The sequence below is a fragment of the Chrysochloris asiatica genome, unplaced genomic scaffold (genome assembly GCF_000296735.1).
Source record: "Chrysochloris asiatica unplaced genomic scaffold, ChrAsi1.0 scaffold00223, whole genome shotgun sequence".
NCBI classification, from domain to species: domain Eukaryota; kingdom Metazoa; phylum Chordata; class Mammalia; order Afrosoricida; family Chrysochloridae; genus Chrysochloris; species Chrysochloris asiatica.
The window spans coordinates 2153037-2168483 of NW_006408741.1; the positions used below are offsets into that span (position 1 = coordinate 2153037).

The 15447-nt window shown below is 39.6% G+C and overlaps 1 protein-coding gene across 1 annotated transcript in view; it reads left to right on the forward strand.

Moving 5' to 3' along the window:
- The window catches only part of RERE (arginine-glutamic acid dipeptide (RE) repeats), a 687265-nt gene that overhangs the window by 445751 nt on the left and 226067 nt on the right, over positions 1 to 15447 (forward strand). Inside the window, exon 8 of the mRNA XM_006873098.1 lies at positions 10850 to 10898. Within this exon, the coding sequence (XP_006873160.1) occupies positions 10850 to 10898 (49 nt within the window). The remainder of the gene's footprint in view (positions 1 to 10849; positions 10899 to 15447) is intronic.

Sequence of the window (15447 nt, forward strand, 5' to 3'; positions counted from 1 at the left end):
TGCAGTGACAGGGAAATCATTATTAAACAGCTTTTTGATAGTCTTGTAATAACATGCACCTTGTAGAAGAACTTGAAAATTATGCTGTAATCACAGGATATTAGAAAAGCTATGACTAAAACATCCTGAGATGATACTTTTTGTAGGAAAGCATTTGGAAAGTATTTATAAGTGAAAGCAAGAGATTTTGGCAGTTTGTTTTGTTCATGACTAGTTCCAGAACAGAAAGAGATGAGTTGGAACGGTAATAGTGGTAATACTGGTAGTTTTTAAGGAAGTTCTCATGATGAAATAGCCTCCTGGCCAGTTTGATTCCACGGCTCCCAGCTCACAGTGACTATGTACACAGCAGACTGAAATCTTTGCTGTTCTGTTTGAGCCCCTTGTTGCAGTCACTGTGCCAGTCCATCTCCTTGGGGGTCTTCCTCTATTTACTGACTCCACTTTACCAAGCATGATATCCTTCTCCAGGGACTGACCCCACCTGATAAAATGTCCAAAGTATGTGAGACACCATTGCTTCTAAGAAAGGCCCTGCCTGTACTTCCTTCCAACGCAGATTTGTTTGTTCTTCTGGCAGTCCATGTACACTCCATTTTCTTTTCCAACACCATAATTCAAATGCATGGATTCTTCGAAGTTTTTTCTTGTCCATCTTTCACATGCATATGAGGCAATTAAAAATACCATGACTTTGGTCCAGTGTACTTTAGTCCTCAAAATGACATCTTTGTTCTTTAACACTTTAACGAGGTCTTTTGCAGCAGATTTGCCTCATGCAATACGTTGTTTCATTTCTTGACTGCTGCTTCCATGAGTGGTGATTGTAGTAGATCCAAGCAAAATGATGTCTTGGACAACTTCGTCTGTTCTCTATTTATCATATGCTGTTTAATGATCTAGTTATGAGACTTTCTGTCTTCTTTAGGTTAAGGGGTAATCCATACTGGAGGCCGTAGTCTTTGATCTTCAACAGCAAGTGCATCAAGCCCTCTTTGCTTTTAGTAAGCAAGGTTTTTCATCTTCATATCACAGGTTGTTAATGAACCCAAATTCTGGGATTATTTATCCAGCATCATAAAGATTGAACAAATATGAAACCCTGACACACCTTTTCTGATTTTAAACCAGGCAGCATCCCCATGTTCTGTTCAAATGACTGCCTCCTGTTCTATGTACAAGTTCTGCATAAGTACAATGAAGTGTTCTGGAATTCTTATTCTTCATGATGTGAACCTTGGGTTGTGATGACCCACACCGTCAAATGCCTTTTCATAGTCACTAAAGCAAAAGTAAACATCTTTCTGGTATTTTTGGCATTTAGCCAAGTTCTATCTGAACTCAGCGTTGATATTTCTCATTTCACATCCTCTTCTGAATCCCATTTGAATTTCTGACAGCTCCCTTTTAATGTGCTACTGCAACCATTTTTGAAAGATCTTAATCAAAATTTTATTTGTGTGTGGTATTAATGATACTGTTCTATAATTTCATATTTGGTTGTGCTACCTTTCTTTAGAATAGAAATAAATAGAATCTCTTCCAGTCCACTGGCTACATAACTGTCTGCCTAATTTCTTGGCTTAGATGAGTGAGTGCTTCCTACAATGCATCTATTTGTTAAAATATATCCATTGTTATTCCATCAGTTCCTGGCACTTTTTTTTTTTTTTTTCTTTTCTTTGCTAATACCTGCAGAACAGCTTGGACTTCTTCCTTAAGTACAATCAGTTCTTGAGCACTTTACTGAACAGCCATGAATTATTTTTGGTACAGTAACTCTGTATTCCTTCCATCTTTTTTTGATGCTACCTGCACCACACAGTGTTTTGCCCAAAGGATCCTTTAGTATTGCAACTTGAAGCTTTATTTTTCTTTTCTTTAGTTCTTTCAGTTTGAGAAATGCTGAACTTGCTCTTCTCTTTTGGTTTTCTAACTCCAGATCTTTGTACATTTCATTATAACATTTGAGTTTGTCTTTGTGAACTGTCCTTTGAAATTTTCTGTTCAGCTTTTTCTTCATGTCTTCCATTTGTTTATCTACTTTAAATTCAACAGCATGTTTCAGAGTTTTTTCTGATATCCACCATGGCCATTTTCTTTTTATTATTGTTTTTTTTAAGATGACTTTTTGCTTTTTTTCATGTATGGTTTCATGATGTCATCCCAGAAGCCCTCTGGTCTCCTGTCATTAGTGTTCTTGGCATCAAATCTGATCTTGAGATGGTCTCAAAATGTAGATGGAGATGTACTCAAGTTTTCATTTTGGTTCTTGTGGGCTTGTTTTAATTTTCTTCTGTTTCAGTGTGAACTTGCATTTGAGTAATTGATGGTCTGCTCTGCAGTCAATTTCTGGCCTGTTTTGGCTGATGGCATTGGGCTTCTCTACCATCTCATCCCACAGATGTAGCCAGTTTGATTCCTGTGTATTCCATCTGGTGAGGTCCATGCGTATAGTCACCATTTATGTTGTTTAAAAAAAGTGTTTGCATAAAGAGGTTATTGGTTTTACAAAATTCTGTCATTGAATCTCCAGCATCATTTCTATCAACAAGACCGTTCATTTCTTTCCATACCTCCTAAAACTGCAGCTTCTAACTTTTACATAAAGCTACTTGAATAATTTACCTTCTAACTTCTACTTCTTTTCTTTGTTTTTAAATGTCATTCTTCTCCTAAAAGGATGAAGGATAACTTGTTGTATATTAAAGTGAGTGCTTTCATCCATAGGATTTTTGTCCTCACTTTCCAAGTCCTCCTTTTTGTTTTCCCCTGGTTGTTGTACTTGTCTTCCTCTTCAGAGGTCTCTTTAGAACCGAACCACCTTGGAGTAATTTCTTTAAAAGCTTTCTTATGTGTGGTGCTGTAGGATAAGCACTGGACTACAAGCACTAGACTAACTGCAAGTTTAGTGATTCAGACACACAAGCCGCTCCTTGGAAATCCTATACAGGGTTGCTTTGAGTCAGATTAATCATTTAAGTAACTCTTCTTAGCATTCATGCATTACTATTTCTCTTGAAATGTTCTAAACCAAGGTAGTGGTTGGATTTGTTTTTCTGGTGTTTCTTTCTGCTTGCTTTTGTTTTCTTTCTAATTGTTATTCTCTTCCTTTGTCACATTTTCTGCCCACTTTTGCCAACACAGGACTCTGCATGAGGAAAAATGTTTAATTTAAAATTAAACTAAAGGCCCCAAAAGAAATAATTTGTTGTTGTTGTGAAGTGCCATTGAGTCGATTCCAACCCATAGCGACCCTGTATAGGGTTTCCGAGGAGCAGCTGGTGAGCTTGAACCACCAACCTTGCAGTTCAAACGGCGTTGCAGTCTGGTGCATTAAGCCAAAGCACCACACCAGGACTCCAAAAGAAATAATATGGCTCATTAATTCACTTAACCAGTTTCAAGTACAATTGTGGGGATATCAGACCATGGGGAGAACAAAAGACACCATGTGCCCTCTTGTGTTCTTGCTGCTTTAATGTACTCTCCACAAGTCAGCAGATGATCATGAGCAGTTCTTCCTGTATGAAAGTCCGATGTTTGACAATGTTGAAAATTCAGAGGTAACTGTGAAGCACAACAAAGGATTGTTGTCATTGGGCCTGGAAAGTATTTTGATTCAGAATTTAGGAAAGAGGACTTTGAAAGTGTCGTGAACTGGCTTAGATGAGAATGAGATGAGCTCCTTCTTGTACTCTTCCAGTGGTTCCTCTTCTTCCTTTCAGTTGTATCTACTGAAAATACCATGGCATGGTGTGGGTCAGGTGCACCTTACTCCTTAAAATGACATCTTTGCTCTTGAACACTTTAAAGAGGTCTTGTGCAGCACAATTGTTTAATGCAATATGTTGTTTGATTTCTTGACTGCTGCTTCCTTGAATGTTGATAGGGGGTCCAAGTATAATGAAATCTTTGACACAACTTCAATCTTATCTCAATTTATCATGATGTTACTTATTGCTGCAGTGGTGAGGATTTTTTTTCCCTTTACTGAAGGCTGTGGTCTTTGATCTTCATCAGTAAGTATTTTAAGTCCTCTTTGTTTTTAGCAAATGAGGTTGTACCACCATTCATTTATCAGTTTGTTGTACTGTGGTGAGTTGCATGTTACTGTGATGCTGGAAGCTATGTCACTATTATTTTAAATGCCAGCAGGGTTACCCTTGGTGGACAGGTTTCAGCTGAGTTTTCAGACTAAGACTAGGAAGAAAGAGAGGTAAACTACTTCTGAATGTTTAGCCATAGAAAACTTGAAGAATAACAGTGAAATACTGTCAGATAGCACCAGAATATTGTCAGATATAGGCCAGAAGATGAGCCCTCAGGTTGGAAAGCAGTCAAAATACAACTGGAGAAGGAAGCCTCCGCAAAGTACAGTTGATCATGGTGACACAAATGGAGTAAAGCTTTTGGAACCTTCATTTGCTGATAGGGCACGACTCAAAAATGGATAGCATAGGAAGGTATTAATATGGAAAGTTGCATAATCAGGTTTTTAGGGTGAAAAGGTTGTTTTGTTTTATAGAAATTTTGAGATTTTTTTTTCATTGAAGTTAATCTTAGTGCTATGAATTCACAAATACACTATTTGAAATATCCAATCCTAGTTATTATCTAAAACACACATTGCATACATACAAATATTTCTTCTCTCCACATGTCAGTGCCCATTCATATCATGGTTTGGAAATGGGGAGAATAGATTCCCCTTAAACTGCAAAGTCAATAGGTGTTTATTTACAGTTAACTTTAGCAAAATTCATGCAAAATAGTGGTTTACAATGATCTTCTTTACTTGTTAACTCACAAGGAAACACCTTCAAAACTGCATTTTGTCAAAGTTCCTGTACTAAAATGTAGAAAACCTGAACTACACAAATATTGAAAAGTTAAAAATTCCTTAATTTTTTATTCCTGGTACCACTACCACAATTTACAGGGCAATATACCTGGTGTAATGAAAAGAAAAGAAAAAGACAAAGCTACAACAGATCAACGACCTCAGGAATGTACATCTAATTGACACCACATTGCATTCATCAATAGCTGCACTTTTTTGCAAACTGTGGCTATGACAGTCCTGAACAAGAAGGGTTTCCTGTTGAAGCTGCAGTAACTTTTCTGACTATGGATCATCATCGTTCCCCCTGTGGCAGATTTGTACAGTTCCTCTACTGCATTTGGGACGACTGTCTCAAAGTAACCTGCAGCTTTCCTGACAACTCCTCGCTCTCTCTCCTGCTAAGAACTGTAGCCCCTTTCTGCTGAATTTTTAGAAACTTCTGCTTCCATATCCACCACTTCCACCACCAGATCCATAACTAACACCGTAAGGACTGCCAGAGCTTCTTTCACCAAAAGTGCCCCCCCTTTTCATGGGTCCATAATTTGATTACTGTTGTCCACTATAATTTCCAAAATGATTATAGTTCCCACCACCGCCATAGTTACCACGGCCAAAATTTCCTCCTTCATTGTAACCATCATATCCTCCACACCTTGGTTTATTAACCATCATATCCTCCACACCTTGGTTTCCATATCCTGGTCCACCACCACCACAGCCCCCTCTACTGCCATAACCAGAACCACCTCCATAGTTGCCACCATCACCTCCAAATCCATTCTATCCACCATCACTACCACCATAACTACCTCTGCTGCCACCACCTCCACCAAATAGCCTCCTCTTCCACCAAAGTTTCCTTTATAACCAAACTTCCCTCCACCACCTACAAAGTTCCCTCCATGGCCCATAAGGTTGCCAGATCCACCTCTACAACCTCTCTGTGATCCAGCAGACTGCATCTCTTGTTTAGAAAGGGTCTTTTTCACTTCACAATTATGCCCATTAATAGTGTGATATTTCTGAACAATTTTATCAACTGTGTTATGATCATCAAAAGTTACAAAAGCAAATCCTCTCTTTTTTCCACCCTGCCTGTCTTCCAGAACTTCTATGGTTTCAATCTTGCCGTACTTTTCAAAGTAGTCTCTCAAATTATATTCTTCTGTGTCTTCTTTAATGCCACCAATGAAAATTTTCTTCACTCTTAAATTGGCACCAGGCTTTACAGAGAATCCTCTCTAGAAACAGCTCTCTTTGGTTCCACTACTCGCCCATCAACCTCGTGTGGCTGGGCACACATTGCTGCATCCACCACTTCGACACAAGAGTAAGTCACAAAACCAAAGCCTCTGGAATGTTTTCTCTGGGGATCTCTCATCACCAAACAATCTGTGAGTGTTCCCCACTTCTTGAAATGTTCTTTCTTTCTTTCTTTTTTATTTATTTATTTATTTATTTATTTATTTATTTATTTATTTATTTATTTATTTATTTATTTATTTATTTATATTAAATGTTTTTATTTTGGATTGAGTGAAAGTTTACAGGGCACATCATCAGCTTCACATTCAACCATTCATAAAGCTTGTTTCATTACATTGATTATTATCCCCTCCATATATCATCAGTTAGCAGTGTTTCTCTCTATCCTCTTTAGCTTTTTTTTTGTGGAGGGGCGGGGATGGGGAACTTGCCTTTTTGGAATTTATAGTCTCGGCTTTTAGGGAAGGTTTTTACATTTGTCTGTGGATATCCAGGGCTCATGTATGAGATTACTGACAAGCATTACTGAATAATCAGATGAGGGACAGTTTGCTATGTCTACTAGGTGGCTAAAGTCTGATCCTCAGAGCCTATGGTTTGGACGGTCAACAACGCTTGGGCCCACAGGGTCTTGACCTCCTGACCGGGTCTGCACGGTCTGCATCAGATTCCCCCTTATTTATTGTTTCTTTAAGGGACGCTGCCTGTCTTAGGCGGTCAGTGCAAATTCCTCAGTCTTACCCGTCATCGAAACTCATTGCAGCATGGCAATGGCTCTGTCTTAGGTTGCCGAGGTTCCATTGAAATGTTCTCTTAAACTATCATCTGTAGTTTCAAAGCTCAGACCACCAATAAACAGTTTTCAAAACTGCTTTGGTTCCTTTGGATCATGACCCTTCAACCCTAGCGGCGGAGGTGATGGCCGGAGTCGGGATGGGGGCAACCAGGCGTCGGTTTTACCTACATTTTTTTTTTCTTTTTTTAATGTTTTATTGTGAATTATGTGATAGTTTACATGGGAGAACATTAGTTTTACATTCATTCTATCATATATTGTTTCACTGCCATGATTACAATCCCCTCTATGCATCATCAACCAACCAAGCCTGCACCCTGGTCGTCAGCACACAGCCCCGCTCCCTCTCTGGATCTAAAGTCTCCTGCTGCTCCATCTCTCCACATCATCATCTCTGCCTCCGTCTCTGGCATCACTGCTTCTCTGGATAGGGTCCTACTCTCTGCTCTTCACTATTGATGGTCCCAGGGACCTCCGCTCCTAGACAGAAATGTTAATCACTCCCCTCCTTGCTATAAAACGTCTAACTTTACATTTCCAACTCTCACAATCAGTCCTGATAACAATTATTCACTATTGTATCACAAGAGACCTGTCTGCATTTCATTTCATCAGCCCCACCCAGACAGATTAGATACTATTCACTGGAGATTCTACCTTTCCCCACGCCCTCTGGATCTAGGTTCCCTCTTGAAAGCTTGTAAGCCAGTCACTTCTTGCCTTTGTACCCCCCGCCACACACACACACATTTTGGGTAACCAATGGAGCTCTGGTAGCATAGTGGTTACAAATTGGGCTGCTAACCTTAGAGTCGTTAGTTTTAAACTACCAGCAGTTCCACGGGAGAAAGATGACGTGTTCTGCTCCCGTAAAGATTTACAGCCTTGGAAACCCTATGCAGGGTCACTATGAGTCGGAACCAACCCCATGGTAACTTAACAACAACAACAAAATGGTGTTTTAAAGGAGCTCTGGTGGTGTACTGCTTACAAATCGGGCTGCAAACCGCAAGGTCAGCAGTTCAAAACTACCAGCTGTTCCGCGGGAGAAAGATGAGACTTTCTGCTCCTGTAAAGATTTACAGCCTTGGAAACCCTATACAGGGTTGCTATGAATCGGAACCAACTCCATGGCACATAACCAACCAACCAATGTCCAAGTGACCCATCCCTATCTACTCTGTGTATGGAGGGGGTGGGAATGATCCTTGCTGTAAGGATTTGTTTCCTCTTTTGAGCTACTGCAGCCATAGAGTGTAGGTCAAGTTCATCAAATTATATCAGATTACTCTTTTTTTTTCCTCTTCTGTCTTCTTCTGGTTGAGCTCTGATCATCCAGTCATTGAAGCCAGGTCAATTGGGTGTTATCTGCATATATGGGTGTTCTTGTGCATATGCCCTCTCTTCTTATTAGCTGTACACTTCACTCTCTACTCTAGTCCTCTGTGGCTATGTCACTGACTCTGGGCCCAAGAGTCCCCAGGTCTTGCTACACTGCTGGCCAACCAGGTCTTCACCCGGGTTCACAAAAGTCTACTGAACATTGTAGAGCTTAGCTCGCCACTTCATTGCTATTTTTCCCTCACTTCCCCTTATTGGTGACGAGCGTGGTCACCAATCAGAGCATGTATTCCTTTGAGTCTTAGTCTTGGAAGGGGGTTTGCACTGAGGGGACCCGACCACTTGCCTTTATGTCTCCTGGGCAAGCAAGTTGCTTGTTCTTGTAGTAACAGTCAGTCTGCCTCTATTGTTTTGTATTTTTCCTGTAGGTCTTTCTTTCAAGAAGTATCTTCTGTTTTTCTAGCTGCTCCAGGCTGGTCTGCTCATCCTTTCAAGTGGAAATTTCCCATCTTTGGAGATCTGGATGTGGTTCAGGCTTCCAACTATAGTCTTATGTAATGCAGAGGCTCCTCAGGAAGCCTCCTTCACTGGGCATGTTGTAGCCCCATTTTAGGTATTCTAATCAGTTACAGGCAGAAGACGGACTTACAAGCTTTCTATGGGGATGCTTTTCGCTATTCCTTTCTTTCCCCATCCAGTGTCTACTTTATAAAATAATGCAAGGAAAACCAAGATTCAAAAGACAGCCAAGCATCTTAACATTATTCCCCCTTTTCCCCATTCCAACCATGGCTCAATCTCTGTATCCCAGAGCCCTGTTGTTCCAGGGTTGTGCATATATCATTATTTACCTCTGTCTCACTTAGCCCTTGAGACCTAATTGTTCTCCCATCTGCTTTTTCTTCCATTTCCCTTTCCCTTCTTGTATATTTCCCCTCTCCCTAGCACCCAAATTATTCTGTGTCTATTCCCTGCCCTGTGCTCCACCTTCCCCTTCCTCCCCTTACCCCATCCCCACATCCCAGCAACCAGAAAAGAATCCATCCCCTTTAGTATGTGTTCTTTTTATTAGTCTTTTACAGTAGTGGTCCTATGCAGTATTTCTCCTTTTGTGACTGACTAATTTCACTCAACATAATGTCCTCAAGGTTCATCCATGTTTTATGCTTGCAGCTTCCTTGTTATTTTTCAATGTAGCATAATATTCCATTGTGTGTATGTACCACAGTTTGTTTATCCATTCTTCAGTTGATGGGCACTTTGGCTCTCTCCATCTTTTTGCTATTGTAAATAGTGCTGCTGCGAACATTGGTGTGCATATATCTTCTTGTGCTATGAACATTGGTGTGCATATATCTTCTTGTGTTTTGGCTTGTTTTTCTTGTGGGTAAATACCAAGTAGAGGAATTATTGGATCATAGGGTATTTCTATTTTCAACCTTGTGAGGAAGCGCCATATTGCTTTCCAGCGAGGTTGGACCATTTTGCAGTCCCACCAGCACTGCAGGAGTGTCCCAGTCTCTCCATATCCCTGCCAGCATTTATTGTCCTCTACATTTTTTATCTTTGCTTTTATTGTTGTTTACCTCCATTTTGAGACTGTACTCACCTCTTCCAACTTGAGTTCAATATGAGACCGAGAGGAAGAGAGTGAAAAGGTGTTTTAAGATGTGTAAATGGAGTTCTGGTCGCGTAGTGGTTATGAATCGGGCTGCTAACCTGAAGGTTGGCTGTTCAAAAATACTAGCAGTTCTGCAGGAGAAAGATGAGGTGTTATGCTCCTGTAAAGATTCACAGCCTCATAAACCCTATGCAGGGTCACTATGAGTCAGAACCGACTCCACGGTACTTAACAACAACAACAACATGTTGGTATAATCATCAATTAAATACAAATACAATAATTCTCCAAATCCTCAGAGACAGCAGACAATTTTAGCTCACACAAAGAAACAAAATAGAATGGTTGAAACAAATAACCAAGATACAGTGCCAGAAACCATTTCTGAGAAAGCAAAGGTAATAGAACTAATTGAAAAAGGATTCAAATGAATGATATTTACATACCTTCAATGGATTGATAGAGCGATCAAGGAAAGCAAGGAGAACACAAAATCTTTAGAAGAATTCAGGAAAACACTATATGAACAAGCAACGAAAATTTTGATTACAATACAAAACCTGTGATTAGAAATCCAGAAGATTATTATTGAGATCTCAGAAATGAATAATACTTTGAAAGGGCAAAGTTGTAGATTCAAAAGCAATGGAAGCTGAATTAGTGAGCTTGAAGAGAAATCTCTCAAAATCCAAAGAAAACCTAAGAGTTATATGGGACACGATGATGAACAACGGCTTATGGGTGATTAGACTTCCAAAACAGTAAGAGATAATAAAAATACAGAGAAAATTCTCAAAAAAATTGTTGGATGTGTTTGAAGGTTATGTAAGTTTGGGGCAATGTTAGAAATACTAAAGAAGTGAATTTATCCTGATTTTCCCAGTTAATTCAAGTGAATGATTTTCCTTGAAGAATGTGTGTGTGTGTGTGTGTCACAACTGTATTGTTCTAATTTTATCTGCTCTTCTCATGACAGGAGGCTGAACAGTACCCAAGGAGAAATTCGTGTTGGCCCTAGTCATCAGGTAAATCAATTTTAGTAGCTTTTTATATAGGTTTCTGTTGCTTATTATTGGGCTTGACTTCTGTTGTGTTGAATACCATCTTATAATGCATGTTATTGCTTTAGGGAATTTCATACACATGAAGAGATTTTGTTTGTGGCTTTTAAGATTACCACATGTTTTATTCTAAAAATTAAGTAAACCCCCACAATATCAGATTAGGTTAGAGTGTTGTTTGGATGGAAGCTTATTGTCTCATGACCTATTCAGTCTGGAGCCTCATATCTGTTATCACTGTTTTGATCTCTAATGTTAGGCTACTTTAGATCTTCCCTCTTGTCTCTTTAGGAGCAACGATAATTTTCCGGAAAGATTCCCATGAGTCCACACAGAACTTATCTCCGAGAATGGGATCATATTTCTATTTCTAAACCCTGAGGGAAATTGGTGTAACATGATTGGCATAGACTATTATTTGAATTGGAATAGATATTAGGGAAAGCCACTAGGGCCATCATGTACCTAAGACATGAGATATACATGAAATATAGAATGACATCAAGGTTTTAGTAGTTTGCGTAGTTATTGGAAGGAGCTCTGGTAGCATAGTGGTTATGAATCGGGTTGTGACCTTCATGGTCAGCAGTTCAAAATTACAACTCCATGGCACATAACAACAATAGTTATTGGACTCCTGATTTAGTGCTTTAGGATTAGCACTGGACTGTGAACCTCAAAGTTGGCAGTTCAAATCCACCAACTAGTCCTTGGAAACCCTTGCTGGGTTGCTGTGAGTTAGAACTGATTTGATGGCACGTAGCAACAACAACTAGTTATTCATGTGTCTGTCTACATTTTGAGCATGTAATATATGTAAGTCTGTCAATTTCACTATTTTCATCCTTATTCAGAAATTTTTATTGTGGTAAAATACATATAAGAAACATTGTCATTTTAACCATACTTAAGTGTATAATTTTCATCACACATCTGCCAGTTTGCTGTACTGTGGTGACTTAAACACGTTTCTGTGGTGCTGGAAACCACCAGTATTTGAAATAGTAGCAGGGCCAACCATAGTGGACAGGTTTCATATGAGCTTCAATACTAAAACAGACTAGGAAGGAGAGATAGACTACTTCCAAATATTCCGTCACTGAAAACCTTATAAGTAGCAGTAGAATACTGTCAGTTGCACTACACTATTGAATATTGAAACATGATGAGGATCACCAGAATATTGTCAGATATATTGCCAGAAAATGAGCCCCCATGGTTAGAAAAATTGGAAATTGTCATAAATGAAATGGAATGCTAAACATCAATATCCTAAGGTATTAGTGAGTTGAACTGGAGTTGATTGTTTTGAATCTGACAACCACATGGTTTACTATGCAAGAAATGAGAAATTGAGGAGGCATCACATTTATCATCAAAAAGAACATTTCAAGATCCGTCTTGAAGTACAACACTGTCCATGATGGGATAATATCCACACATCTGGTGTGGCGCTGTGAGTTAATATGGACTGCAATGTCAGTTTGAACCACAAGGTTGGCAGTTCAGGCTCACCAGTTGGTCCTTGAAAGCCCTATGGAGGGTCGCAATCGACCCACTGCACACAGCAGTCACACAGCAACAGCAACAACAAGGAAGATTGTTAATACAAATATTATTCAAATTTATGCACCAGTCACTAAAGGCAGTGATGATGAAATTGAAAAGTTCTGAGGACTTCTTCAGTCTGAAGTTGATCAAAAATATAATCAGGATGTATTGATAATTACTAATAATTGGAATGCCGAGGTTGGAAACAAAGAAGGATCAGTAGATGGAAAATATGGCCTTGGAGGTCGAAAATAGCATTTTATAAGACCAATGACTTCTTCATTGCAAATACCTTTTCCAACAACATAAAAGATGACTGTATGCATGGACCTCAACAGATGGAATACACAGAAACCAATGGGCTATATCTGTGTGAAGAGACCAGGGGCAGAAATGTGGAACAATCAAATGCTCATATGCAAGTTCAGGCTGAAGCTGAAGAAAATTAAAACAAGTCTATGAGAGCCAAAATATGAACACATCATAGTTCAGGCATTGGGTAGGGCAATACACAAGAAGGGGGAGGGGGTGGAAGAACAGGGTAGATAGGGGAACACTGAGACAAGTTTGCATGGGCTAAATGGGACAGAGGTAAATAGTGATGTATGCTCAAGCTTGGAACAACAGCTCTCTGATACAGAGATCGAGGCATAGTCTGAAGAGGGGAAATAATACTAAGATGCTTGACTGTCTTATGATTGATTTCCCTTGCCTACTATTATAAAATAGACACTTGAGTGGGATAGAAAGGAATTTCGGGAAACATGATTACAGAACGCTTGTAAGCTCATCTTCACCCTGCAACTGATTGGAATACCTAAAAAGGGGTTGTACAACTTAGCCAGTGAAATAGGCCTCTTGCAGATCCTTTGAAGAGTATAGGACCTTAGTTGGAATCCTGAGACCCATCTAGAATCTGCTGAGGTGGGACATTCCCACTAGAAAGGACAAGCAGACCAGCCTGGAACAGCTAGAGCCTCAGAAGATATATCTTCAAAGAAAGATCATCAGGAAAACTCAAAAAACAAAAATGGCAGTATGGTTGATTACTACAAGAATAAGCAAGGTGTTTGTCAGGAAGCTATCAAGGCAAGCAATCAAGTCCCCTGCATGACAAAATCCCCTTCAAGACTGAAACCAAATGGAACACATGAGCAGACATATAAGCTTGCTGGTCTACTGGTGATCTACTGGTGAGTGGAAGTGGTGGGAAAAAGGCAGAAATGAAGATATGGGCTGAGTTTTACCATGTTCCATAGACTCCCATCAACCTGGAGATGAGAGAAACAAGAGGAGGGGCTGGTTGGTCCAAAGTGTGATGAGACCTGTGGACAACTGAGCCCATGGACAAGGACATAGCCATGGAGGGCTACAACTAAGAGTAAATCGTCCAACTGATAAACGAAGTGAGGGGAGACACACAAGAACACCCAAACTTGCAGCTAGTACCCATTTGACCTAGCCTCAATGGCTTGAGAGTCAGAACTCGACTAGAGGACGATAAAATAATTATATATTATTTTACACACACACACACACACACACACACATATATATATGTATATATATATGTATGTATGTATGTATGTACATATACATATGTCTATATTTTATAAAGGAAACTAGGGTAAATTGCTATAATTTGGTAAGCTTGACCTCTATTCCTGGATGTAGTAGCTCAGAATACCAACCGAGAGGGAAGGAGTCTTCACATCAAGTATCAACACTGTCCCCTTTGTATACAGAGTAGATAGGGATGGGCAACTTAGACGTTGACTACCTTAAAATGAAAGCTTGATAAAGTCATGAAGTGACTGGGATATGAACCTGAACACATCCCAACTGAATTTAGAGCATCTCAAGAACAGATTTAATGCATTAGACACTAATGACCAAAGACCAGAAGAATTGTGGGATGACATCAAAGGAAAAAAGCAAAGAATCATTAACAAGACAAAAAAGACAAAAAAAAAAAAAAAAAAAAAAAAAAAAAAAAAAAAAAAAAAGACCAAAATGGATATCAGAAGAGATTCTGAAACTTGCTCTCGAGCGTAGAGATTCTTAAGTGAATGGATGAAAGGAGGAGGTAAAAGGGCTGAATATAAACTTTCAAAGGGCAGCTTGAGAAGACAAAGTCAAACACTATAATGAAATATGCAAAGATCTGGAGTTACAAAACTGAAAGAGAAGAACATGCTCATCATATCTCACGCTGAGAAAACAGAAGAGTTGCCATATTATAGGATTCTATGGACAAAATATTGAATGATGCTGAAAGCATCAGAAGTAGATGGAAGAAGGAATACACAGAGTCACTGTATTAAAAAGAATTGGTCAGTGTTCAACCATTTCAAGAGGTAGCATATGAACAGGAGTCAATGATACTGAAGAAATAAGTCCAAGGTGCACTGAAGGCATTGGTAAAGAAGAAGCCTTCCTCCGGGAATTGATGAAATACAAACTGAAATCTTTCAACCAACTGATGAGGCACTGGAGGCATTCATTCTTGTATGCCGAGAAATTTGGAAGGCAGCTGCCTGGCCAGCTGATTGGAAGAGATCCATATTTCTGCCCATTCCAAAGAGAGGTGACCAAACAAATGCCAGTATCATCAGACAATATCATTAATATCACACGCAATTAAAACTTTTCTAAAGATAATTTTAAAATGACCAAAACAGTACAGTGACAGGGAACTGCTGCCAGAAGTTCTGGCCAGATTCAGACAAGTACGTGGAACAAGGGATATAGTTGCTGACATCAGATGGATCTTGGTTGAAAGCGTGTTGTTGTTGTCAGGTGCCATCGAGTTGGAACTGACTCATAGCGACCCCATGCACAGCAGAATGAAACAATGTCCGATCCCAGGCCAACCCCACCACTGCTGCCACACTTGATGCCATCAATGATGCCACCTGGCTGATCCATCTTGTTGGGGGTCTTCCTCTTTTTCTCTGACCCT